The sequence below is a fragment of the Ursus maritimus genome, unplaced genomic scaffold (assembly GCF_017311325.1).
Source record: "Ursus maritimus isolate PB19 unplaced genomic scaffold, ASM1731132v1 scaffold_14, whole genome shotgun sequence".
NCBI lineage: Eukaryota > Metazoa > Chordata > Mammalia > Carnivora > Ursidae > Ursus > Ursus maritimus.
The window spans coordinates 51,100,071-51,112,134 of NW_024423786.1; the positions used below are offsets into that span (position 1 = coordinate 51,100,071).

A 12,064-nucleotide genomic window follows, 5' to 3' on the forward strand; every position below is an offset into this window, starting at 1 on the left:
CGTTAGTTGGCAAATTGCTCCTGAGGCAGATTTTCAAATGCAGCAGTGAGGGCTGAACCTGTCTGGGAGGGTTTCCAAAGCGGTCCTGGTAAGAGGAAGAAACTGGCTCAAGCCAAGTCAGTCTTACCGTCCTTAGCTCTGGGTTTCTCACCGATTCTCCTGCGGGTCCAACCCGGAGTAGGGGTTTTGAGGGATTTCTGGGTTGAGCGGAGAAAAAGACACGACCACTAGATGGCAGTAGCACCCACAAACGTTCGGCGCGGGGGAGGTGCCTCAGGGCAGGACACCTTCAAGAGGTTCTGGGTGCAGATCCCTACACAGAAGGGGAGAAGGGCAAGGGGACTCCCAGGGGAGGGGAGTGGTCGGAGAAGACAGTGTCCCGTCTAGGCGATGTCCCTCAGCAAGCAGCCTGGTGGGGAGTCTCTGGGTTAGATAGCTCTGCCCGGAGTGGAGGGTGGGGGCAGTGGCCCAGGCTCTTGGAGGCCCAGGGTTGATCTGTTTTATAATTATCGGCTGCTGGGTGCGGTGTCATGGGGCATGCAAAGCAGGCAGGCTCGGGGTGGCTGAAAGCTGACTGTCCAGGCTATGCTTCAAACAACTGGATAGAAACATTGTGAGTTTGGTCCTGGCAGGCTTTGAGCTCATGGATCCCAGCCTGTTGTGAAGAATTAAATACCCTACGAGCTCCTGGGCAGGCACCATCTCCGTCTCTTTATGTAACACACAGACACCAGCATCTCCCGCTTCCCTATGTGGCCAAAGCTGGAGACCATGGACAATAGAACTTACCACTGACTCGGGGCGCGGCCTCTTCTCTCCCTGCCCCACTGCAGCTGCTGGCCCTGCCCCGGTGCCCTTTACCCTCAACTTCACCATCACCAACCTGCATTACACGAAGGCCATGCGGCCGGGCTCCGCGAAGTTCAATGCCACGGAGTCAATTCTACAAGGCCTGGTGAGAGCCCCCTGCTACCCATCCCCCTTTTCCGGCTTCCTCCCCACCCTCTCTGAGTCTCCTTACTACGCTTTTGGAGGATACAGAGGGCTTGAGGGGCAGACAGTTTCTGGGTTCGAAACTTGGAACTGCCACAGGCCGGTGATGGGCCCTCGGAGTCGTGATCTTGCCTCTTGGTACCGTTTCCTCATCTGTAACACTAAGACAAGAAAAGCCCAGATCCCAAAGGGTTCTTCTGAGAATTCAGCGTTGTATTATACAGAGATGACTGGGGAGCTGCTGTTTGATTTGAAAATCTTGTGTTTTAGAACGGTGATTGCTTTTCCATTTCTTTTTCACTCCCCCACTTCTTCCTCCACAGCTCAAACCCTTGTTTGCCAACAGCAGTATTGGGTCGCTCTACATTGGCTGCAGAGTGACCACACTAAGGTGAGACCTCCTCTTTGCCTGGCCTTAGGAGATAGAGGAAGGTGTGGGCTGGTTGGGTTGGGCTGGCCGGGGCCCGGGCTAGAGAGACAAGCGAGATGCCTAGCGCGCAGAAATGACGGAGGTGCTTGCTCTCAGGGGCTAACCTGTGTCTGCACAGCCCTGAAAGTAAGCACTCCCCTCGATGCTGTGTTCAGGCACCTTGCTGGTCTCACACAGCTCTCGGCTCGGGTGCCAGTCCCGTGCACTGCCCTCTCTAGGTCATCTGAAGCCCAATTGGAGGATCAGACTTGCAAGATCTAACTAGGCCATACAGAGACAGGAAAGGGCATGCCAGCGGGCAGCATTGGGCATTTCTTTCTTTCTTTTTTTTTTTTTTAAAGATTTTATTTATTTATGTGACAGAGAGACAGCCAGTGAGAGAGGGAACACAGCAGGGGAGAGGGAGAGGAAGAAGCAGGCTCCCAGCCGAGGAGCCCGATGTGGGACTCGATCCCGGAACGCCGGGATCACACCCTGAGCCGAAGGCAGACACTTAACGACTGCGCTACCCAGGCGCCCCTGGGCATTTCTTTTTCATAAGAGCCTTCTTGGCAGTCCAAGCACTATTCTTTTGGCATCCCGGTGACAGTTAAAGTGCAAAGAAAATATAATCTCAGTGGAGGTTGCTGGAGGGGAGATGGGTGGGGGGATGGGGTCACTGGGGAATGGGCATTAAGGAGGACACGTGATGGAATGAGCACTGGGTGTTCCATGCAACTGATGAATCACTAAATTCTACCCTGAACCTAATAATACAGTATGTGTTAACTAACTTTAATTTAAATTAAAAAAAGAAATAATAACCTCGGTGGCTAGATGACGGAGCCACCCTGGCTTACGTGCCCCATGTCCCAAAAGGTAACCAATATCTCTTGTAACAGTCCTGCCAAGTTAAGAGGTTTACCATACCTAAGGAAGCCCAAAGCTATAGCTTCCTGCCAGGTATTATTGTCCATCTTCCGCCCTCCCAGGAAAGATGCGGGTCATCGACGAGGGCTCATTCTCACCATAAGCAACATAGCAGGCGACACAACTGACCTTGCACCTTTGTCAGGTTTCTAGGAGACCAGAGCTAGAAGTAGCTTGGCTCAAGGTCACTTCCATCCTGTTGAGGTGCAAGGGATACGCTCTTCCTCCCCAGAAATACTCTCGGGCGGTGCAACATGCTGGATCCCCCAGGTTACCCCTTCAGGGTTAGTTTTTCCTGCTTCCCCAGATACTGGGAGCACAAGAAACAGGCACGCAGTGGCTGGGGGTCTTTGCTGGGCAGCGTCTCAGGCTCAATGCTCAAGTGCAAGAATTGGGTTGAGTCAGCCTTCCGAGAGCTGATGAATCTGTTCAGAGCCGCTCTCCAGTGCTAGGGACTGTCGATGTTCGGCTCTGTGGGTATTTGTTTAATTAAACGGTTAATTAATGAGTATTTGGCTCCGGAGCTAGGTGTGGTATATCCATCATTTCTGAACCCCACGAACATTCCAACAAAAGGGTTAGACCATTATCCACGCTGCAAAGATGGGAGAACCGAGTCAGACACACTTCCATGGATTATTCAACAAGTGACAGAGCTAAGGTTTGAACTGGAGTCATCTGACTCTAGAACACCCACTCTGGTCCTTTGTTGCACAAGGATGCAGCTTCTCTTATGAGCGGCTCATGTCTGGACCAAAAGAGCAGATAAGCAGGCAAGCACATACCAGTGGGCTGATGAAATGATGTCCTGGCAGGGATGTCCCTTTGTCCTGTTCCTGTACCCATGTCCTTCTCCCCCCAGGCCTGAAAACGGTGGAGCAGCCACTGGAGTTGACGCTGTCTGCACCTACCAACCTGACCCCTTGGGTCTGCAGCTGGACAGGGAGCGGCTGTACTGGGAGCTGAGCCACCAGACGCATGGTGTCACCCAGCTCGGTTCCTACGTCCTAGACAGGGACAGGCTCTATGTCAACGGTGAGCATCTGGAGGTGATGGGGGTCTCCATTCTGTTGATGCTCTGAGCTCTAGCCAGAGGATACATCCATGTCTCCCTCTACACTTTTCTCTCCTCGTTCTTCCTTTCCTTGTGAGATCCCCCTTCCCCACCAGGGGCTCCGTCACATACAGGGAGGTGGGAAGTCAGAGAAAGGTTACAGGAGGTACCATTGGCTGTCTGGCTGGGACAGGACCTCCTGATGGGAACTCTTCCTCCTCTAATGGCCCAGCCCCTTCATCCCTCACTTAAGCCTTTCAGACATCCCACCTCGCTCTTATCCACTCCCTGCAGGTTACACCAGACCACCACCGACCTCCATCCCCAGTGGTAAGTGCCCAAATCCTAGATGGTCCCATGCCCCCACACCTTGTGGGAACAGCTGCTGCCTCTCCCCTAAGCCCAGAGCTTCATGGAGGAAGGGAGCCTTAGCGGCCTTCCCCCGCCGCTGTCTTCCGGGGCTCTGGCTGGGCATCAAGCGCCCCTGCCTCTGGCGTCTCCAACGTGATGGGGCTTCGTCTCTCTTATATCTGCTGCTTCCTCCTCAGTTGCCGTGACTTCCACACCCTCGGAAACCTCCGCAGCTCCAGTCTCCTCCAGCTCTACAGGTAAGAGCCTTCTCTCCGTGTCTCCTTCCTTCCCAGCCATACGCCTTTGTGCTTTGAAATGAGAAGGGCAAGAGAGGGTGCCTGGGTGGCTCAGTCGGTTAAGCGGTTGCCTTCAGCTCAGATGATTCCAGGGTTCTGGGATCAAGTCTCGTATTGGGCTCCTTGCTCAGCGGGGAGCCTGCTTCTCTCTCTCCCTCTGCCACTCCCCTGCTTGTGCTCTCTCTGTCTCTCTCTCTCAAATAAATAAATAAGTAAAATATTCTTTTTAAGAGAAGAAGAAGAAGGGCAAGAGAGTAGGCGCACACAGCTCAAAGCGAGGGGACAGCGTGGGGAGGGTGATCCTCGGGACCACGCCCTCGTCACCACCAGTCCAGCTCCATCCCTAGGTTTGGAGAGCTCTGTGACTCTGGGTTTTCAGTCCTAGGCTGAACCAGTCACTCCTTTTAATCCGCCCTTTGCTTTCTGTGAAGGTTTTGTATCAGCTAGGTTTTCCTGCCTAACAAACGGCCCTCCAATCTCCGGGATTAACACGGTCCTCTACTGCTGTTCGCTGGCATAGAGGTCAGCGGGACAGTTCCTCCGCTCTGAGCCAGGCTCCCTTATGTGTCTGCGCTGCCCTGAAACTTAGCTAGGAGACTCTGCTCTGGAGGATGCCTGACTGATGGCTGGGGTGCCTCAGTCTCCTTCAGGTGGCCTCTCGTCGTCCCACAGACTAGCTCTGGCTCCTTCCTTTGCTGGTCGTGGGCTTCCTAGAAGCAGGAGAGGGCAAGCCTCGGCGCACAGGCACTTCCCAAGCTTCCGCTTGCACCACGTTTTTCTTGTCCCCTTGGCCAAAGCAAGTCATGGCCAAGTCAGAGTCAGGAGGTGGAGAAACAGACTCCCACCTGTTGGTGGAAGGGGCTACAAGACCACACTTCCAGGGTGCAGGGCACGGAGTGAAGAATTTGTGGTCACTTTCACAGTCTACCCCAGGTGGCCTGCCAGGGACCAACTTGTGACCGTGTTGGCCTTAGGGGACCCAGGGGCTCAGTTAGTGAGATTAGATGCAGTGGTACATTCTGGAGCAATTCTCAAAGCTTGACCTTCTGCTCGAATGGAATGGAAATAGTCACGGGCAAAGCCAGGACTAATTGCCAAAGGGCAGAGACTGAAGCAGAGGAAGCAGGTGGTGGCAAGGACAAAATGACTACAAGGCACGGCAGCAGTATTCACTGACTGTGGGTCACATCAAGGGCACCCTGCTTCACACGCACGGGCTTTGACCCCAGCAGGTGGACGCTGCTGTTTCCCTGTTAAAGAGAGGCATAGACGGGTTCTAGGGGGTCTGGGTATTTTTCTGAGGTCACACAGCCAGTGGATGGGCAGGACTCATGTTTAAGTCATTCAAACTCTAGAATCTGAGCTTCTTCTCCAAAATAGCTGTGTGGCTTTGGGGAAGTGACTTGACTTCTCTGAAACTTTTTTTCAGCCTCTGTCATTTGGAGTAAAAGGATTCACTTCCAGGGTTTGTTTGAGGACATGAGGTAGTGGATGGAAAGTTCTTAGCACAGAGTGAGCTCTTACCAAACGTCAAGTCTTACTATTACTGCGGTTTTTACTGTCATTATTAATATCATTACTATTAGTAGAATAACAAAACAAGGGTTCCCATTTGGGGCGGAGATATTCTGAGCTCTCGCACCGGTTGTGAATATACTGGGCACCAGGGACGTGGATCCAGACTTTACCCCACTATCCCTAAATCCAGCTTAGGCAGGGACTCAGAGCACGGCTTCTCTCCCAACCTCACTGCAGTCTCTGGCCCCGACCTGGTTCTGTTCACCCTTAACTTCACCATCACCAACCTGCGCTACACGGAGGACATGCAGCTGATGGGCTCAGCCAAGTTCAACGAAACAGAGAAGATCTTGCAGAGCCTGGTGAGAGCCCCACCCACCTCAACCCTCCACCATCCACTGATGTCTTCCTACCCAATGATGCCAGCCCCACTCACCTCTCCCATGCCCCACCTACCTCCCCATGCCCCGCCCCCTCTTCCTGCCTCCCCCCATGCCAGTCCCACCCACCTCTTCCACGTCCTGCCTACCTCCTGCATGCCCCACCCACCTCTCCCTGCCTCCCAACTGATGCCAGCTCCACCCAGCCCTCCCTAACCCTGCCCTTGTCCAGCTCAGTCCTTCTACTCACCTCCCTCTCCTTCAACAGCTCAGACCCTTATTCAAGAACACCAGTGTCGGTCCCCTCTACTCTGACTGCAGACTGACCTCGCTCAGGTGGGACCCCCAGGAGATGGCCCAGTGAGGCACAGTGGAGATTCTTACCATGGGCTGGGTCCTCCCTTTAGCCTCAGCCCTTTTCAGCTCCCAACCTGGAGTAGCCACTGTCCTTTGGGCTGTTGGCCCCCAGGCCCTGTTCTGGACCTTCCCATCCTCCTGAGCCTCAGATCTCCCATGCAATATTTAGTAGGAACAAAATAACAAAACACAGCAACTGGAAAGTTTGCCCCGAAATCCTTTATAAAGGATGCAATCCCCAGTCTACTGTACCTCCAACCTCACACCGCATGTAAATAGTTTCGAAGGCTAACACACAGCAAGGACTTAGCATGTGTTCGACATTGGGGTTCCTGATGCATGGTCACTCTTGACACTGGGGGCCAGATGGTTATTGTCACGGGCGGTTGTCTCTGCACAACAGGGGGTTCAGCAGCCTCTTGGCCACTGGATAGATGCCTGTGGTATCCCAGCCCCCAAAGTCGTGACAACCAGATCTGTCACAAGACATCGCCAAAGGTCTCCTGAGTCACTGGCTGAAATGCTTCCTGGCCATCATTTCCCTAGACTCTCTTAACAGCACTCCTATTATCCCTATTTTACAGATGAGAAATCAAGGCACCAGCAGGTTAAGGAACTTCCCCAGAGCCAATGGCTGCCAAATGGTGGAGCCAGGACTCAAGCCCAGACTCCTTAGGGTCCATGCCCTTTCCCACTAAGCGTGCTTTGCTTCTTTTCTCTGGGAAGAACCATAGGATCGCTCCCCTTCCCCGTAATCCCAGCCTTCAATTCCCTGCTCCCTTCCAATGCAGACACGTGCAGCTGGGCCCCACTCTACCGAACGATGGGGCTTCGGAGCGCGAGTGGGCTTCTCCATCCCAAGGTCCCCTGGAGAGTTAAGCCTCAGTGGGCATCTCCCCAGGATATCTCCATGCCTCCAAAAATAGAATTTGAGAAAGGCTTCCCTCGCTGTGGTGCTGGAATAGAGGGGGATGGAATGAAGCGCTGTTTCTTAGGGCCTAGCCCAGGTTGCTGATGGCAGAGTGACCTCTCCACTCCCCTGGCCTGGAGAACCACAAATTTTCTTTCCATCCACAAACATTGCTTGAGCACCTACTGTGTCCCAGCTCTGTGCTGAGCTCCGAAATCTCCATGGAGGCCAAAAGCATAGACTCTGCCATCAAGAAGAGTGTATTATATTAATTATATGTAAACACATTTATACAAATTAATTATCTGTAATTATTATATGTGAATTATGTAATTAATTCACATATAATTAATAGTAAAAGTAATGGCACATAAAATAGTGGCAGACACTGCCCTAGCACTTAGGGATGTGCCGGATACTATTGTCAGCAGACTTAATCCTCACAAGATACACCTGAGTACCATGATTATTCCCATTTTCGAGATGAGAAACTGAGGCCCAGAGAGACTATTAGAGTGTTGGGATATGGAAGTGTAGTGGGTGTGGAAGGACTTGGAGTGGCAGCTCATACCTGGAGAGGAGGTCGCTGTGGCCAGGAGGCACAGCTCTGGGCCAGGAGGACAGATTCAGGGAGAGGGAACCACAGGTGGCGAGCAGAGCAGAAACGCTCTCCTGCCAGGGCGGAGGCAGAGATAGGCGCAGGGCGGCCGGGTGGACGCCCAGATGGGGTGTGTGTGTTGGGACGGGCACAGCGGGGCTTCATCCGTAGGGAGCCAGAGGATTTCAGCAAACTCCTAATGAGGGAAGATTCCCATTTTAAGTGAAACCTGGTGCTGTGATGATGACAGCGGGTCGGAAAGCACGGGGAGGCCTTTTCAGAATGTGGAGCAAATTCCCTCCGCGCTGGGTGACGGCCTCCCGGGGCCTGTCGGCAGGAGCCCCGCTACTTCCTAGCCTTCCCCATGGCACCCCCATAACGGTACCCCCGAGAACGCTCCGCAGATGGATCGTAATCAGCTGCACCGCTGTGTCCTGCCCTCCGCAGGCCCGAGAAGGCTGGAGCAGCCACCCACGTGAACGCCCTGTGCTTCGGCCGCCGCCACCCCCCGGGCCCCGGGCTGGACAGAGAGCGGCTATACTGGGAGCTGAGCCGGCTGACCCATGGTGTCACCAGGCTGGGCCACTACGGCCTGGAGGAGGACAGTCTCTGCGTCAGTGGTGAGCAGCGGCCCCCTGCGCGCTGCTGAGCGGTCAAGCTCACGGTCCACCCCCTACCCCCTCACCCCTGTCTTCTTTATTCCTGCTGCACCTCAGCGCCTCCCCTCTCTCCTGTGCTCTCTCCGCAGGCTACACCCACCAGACACCAGTAACTGCCCCCAGTGGTGAGTACTCAGGGGTCTTCAGAGCGCCCCCCCCCAACCAGGGAAGGAAAGCAGCAGGCCCCTGCCCACCAGGCCCCTGCTCCAGCTGTCAGGGAGGGTAGGGGTCGGGGATGCAGGCTGGGAATTCACTGCAGTAAGATTCCGCTGTGCGTCACCTCTGTGCTGTTGGCTGGACACAGAGAAACGGCCAGCGCGTGGGGGTTGGGTGGATGCAAGAAAGTTCCCAACGTGGGCTTGAATAAGTAAGAATGTTAGGTGGTAGATTGTCTCCTGTAGGTCCTGCCCACCTTCACCTGCTGCGTGGGACGGTCTCAGGTTGTCCGCACTAGGGGTTCTGACATTAGGTGCCCAGGGACCCTCAGCACGTGCTACGGTCTCCAGTGAAATAGGCCCAGGTCCCAGGCCCTGCCCCTGTATCCACCCCGGGCCTGACTCACGGTGGCCTGTCCTCTCCCTCCCCTGCTGCAGCCACGGGACAACCCCTGGTACCATTCACTCTCAACTTCACTGTCACCAGCCTGCGCTACACGGAGGACATGCAGCCGCCCGGCTCCCTGAAATTTAACAGCACAGAGAAGTCCCTGCAGCTCCAGGTGAGAGCCCCGCCCACCTCCCCTGCCAGCCCCGCCCACCCAGCCTTCATCCCGCCTACTGATGCCAGGCCAGCCTTTTCTGCCCAGGTCTTGGGAGCTAGCCCCTCCCACCTCACTCTTGCCCCACCCACCGATGGCCATCCTGCCCCTGCATCTCACATCATCTGTTTACTTCCCTTGCTCTCACCCACAGCTCGGACTCTTGTTCAAGAACACCAGTGTGGGCCCCCTGTACTCAGGCTGCAGACTGACCTTGCTCAGGTGAGTCCTTGCAATCCCCGACCAGGGCTGCCTCAAGGGCTCCCAGAGTCCAGGAGTCCCCTCCGCTTCCTTCCTGCCTTCTCTGTCCATGTCCTCAGCAGAGGCGGAACTCAGGGGGCACCGGCTCTAGGATCAAGGCCTCTTCTGATTGTAACCACCCCCCACCCCCACTAACACCCCAGATTCTGTGGAGCCCCTCAGCAGGATGGGGACCCTAGTCTGGTCATCCTTCCAAATTCCCTCCTGTCTCCCTCTGATCAAAGAGGACATTTCCTTTAGGCTTTCAGTTCTGTCCCCAGGATGGAACTCTCAAGACAAGCGTGCCTTTTCTCCTTGTTTTAACCCCAAATTCCAGCTCTTCGCCTGTCTCAGGCAGGAGCTGTCCTGTCCCCATGCCCTGAGGTTGTAGGTTTCACACTCGCAATTCGATACAAATCCTCCCACCCATTGGCTGTGTGCACAGCCCCTCACTTGCCCTGGCCCCTTCCTATCCTGCCCAGGGGTCCCAGGAGCCCTGCCTGGGGACCCCACCTATTTTTACCCCCACCTCCCACCCCCAGGCCCGAGAAGGATGGGGCGGCCACTGGAGTGGATGCCGTCTGCACCCACCGCCCTGACCCCGTGGGCCCCGGGCTGGACAGAGAGCGGCTGTACCAGGAGCTGAGCCGGCTGTCCAGTGGTGTCACCAGGCTGGGTCCCTACACGCTGGACCCGGACAGCCTCTACATCAATGGTGAGGGATTGTCGTCTGCATCCACATTTCCACAGGCCCCACATCCTCCTCTCCATTCCTCCCTCTCGCTCATTACTCGCCCTCCTCACCCCTTCTCCCTCTACCTGTGCAGGTTACACCCGCCAGACCCGGGCCACCACCCCGAGCAGTGAGTATTCAGAGGCTTCAGAAGTCTCTGCAACCCTGTGAGTCCCTCTGCAACCTTAGAATGGAAACAGCCAGGAGCCCACTGCCTGCCCTCCGCACCCCTGCTCCAGCCCAGCTTCGGGTGAACGGGGACCTATACCCATTAAAACCCCAGACATGGGCGCTGGTCCCTGGCATCTGCAGGATGAGGAGGTCCCCGTCCTGAGCACTCGTCTGCTCCCAGCTTCTCCGATGACAGAGTGTACGTTAATGGTGACTGCCGTGTAGGGCCGTCCTCCGCGCTGAGGGCCTCTGCTGCGTCAGGGTTCTGCATGAGTTCAGACCTCCACTGGGGGTTCACGTTTCCAAGGGCTTTGAGCAGGTCCTTTGTCTGTCTGGAGATGGGGCGAGTAGACTTTGCTCCCTTCCGGTGCCTAATCATCTTCCTTTTTAAGAATCACAGCTGCGATGCGCCAGCTGCCATCTCCCCAGCAGCCAGGTTGCCTCTTCACTGAGGACCTCTCCCTTCCCTGCTCACTGTCACTCCCCCTCTTCACAGGTTACACCCACCCAGCTTCAGCCACCGCCCCCAACAGTGAGTATTTCAGACTTCTGTGAGCCTGGGCCCACCACCCTCTCCCTAAAGATAAGATCTGCTCAACCAGCCAGGCCTTCCCTCCTGTTCCCCCTTTCTGGATGGGAAGGAGTCCAGAGGATGTGCATGGAAGTGTGGGCTGAGCTGGAGGGGACAGGAGCCACCCCCCACACAACACAGCCGAGGACGATGCCCCGACTCCAGGCTAAAGGGGGCATAGAGCCAGGCACACAGTTTATAACTAGAGCCCCCACTGCCACCATTCCCTTACAGGCATAACACACCTTTGATTTCATCCCTTGTGTTCTTTTTCCTCTGCTGCTGTGACCCCTGCATCCTTCCCCAAATCCTCTCTGGCTCCACCCTTCAAGCCTGCAAGTAGGAAGGTCCTACCGGTACCAAAATCATTACTGCAAAATCATTCATTCAACATCACTTCTTCCCTCCTTATTGCTTACTTAGCTTCCCCGGGGAAACTCGTGCATTTCTGTGGGTTTCAGGGACCATCTAGCTGTTCAAAGTCCAGCTGTTCAGAATCCTAATCCTGAGTCCAGCCCACTCCACACAACAGCTCCTGGCGCTTGGTCCACCCACCTCCTGGACATCACCCAGCCCCTTGGTCTCTGACCCTCCCAAACTTGCTCCTTTTCCTTATCACCAAAGGCAGGAACACAGGTGCCAACCTTGACCTTCCCTCTCACTCACCTCCCATCCATCCATCACCAAATCATCTTTTCTCCTTTCATAATATCTTGCACGTCCTTGCTCTGCATCTGTCATTCAGCCTTTATTCAGGCCACTGGCATTTTTTGCTAGGACTGGTGCAGTAGCCTCTACTCTGTCCTACAGTCCTCTGCACAGCAGCTGCCAACGACCCTCCCGATGTACTTCTGTCCACAGAATTCCTGTCTTGTTGACAATCTTTGGATGACTCCACTTTATCCATAAGTCATGTCCAAACCCCTGAGCTAGTCACTGCTCCCCTTTTGGGGCTCAGAGGGCCCCTCCAGTCTCATGTCTCTACATGGCCATAATGAAAACAGTCAAGTCCCTTGAGTGCAACTGCTCTGTCCTCCTGTCAGGCTCATACCCAGACTGATTTCTTCTGCTTGAGCACTCCTCCACTTGCTCAGCTCCTGTTCACCTAACTCTTTTTTTTTTTTAAAGAGTTTTTAT

General features: G+C 54.9%; 1 protein-coding gene across 1 annotated transcript in view; it reads left to right on the top strand.

The window, feature by feature from the left end:
* The window catches only part of LOC103676324 (mucin-16), a 92,802-nt gene that overhangs the window by 56,714 nt on the left and 24,024 nt on the right, over window positions 1-12,064 (top strand). Inside the window, 13 exon segments of the mRNA XM_040628278.1 lie at window positions 763-955; window positions 1,317-1,384; window positions 3,195-3,367; window positions 3,681-3,716; window positions 3,935-3,994; window positions 5,463-5,517; window positions 5,742-5,913; window positions 6,200-6,267; window positions 8,244-8,448; window positions 8,976-9,173; window positions 9,367-9,434; window positions 9,995-10,167; window positions 10,853-10,888. Coding sequence (XP_040484212.1) covers window positions 763-955; window positions 1,317-1,384; window positions 3,195-3,367; window positions 3,681-3,716; window positions 3,935-3,994; window positions 5,463-5,517; window positions 5,742-5,913; window positions 6,200-6,267; window positions 8,244-8,448; window positions 8,976-9,173; window positions 9,367-9,434; window positions 9,995-10,167; window positions 10,853-10,888 — 1,505 coding nt within the window.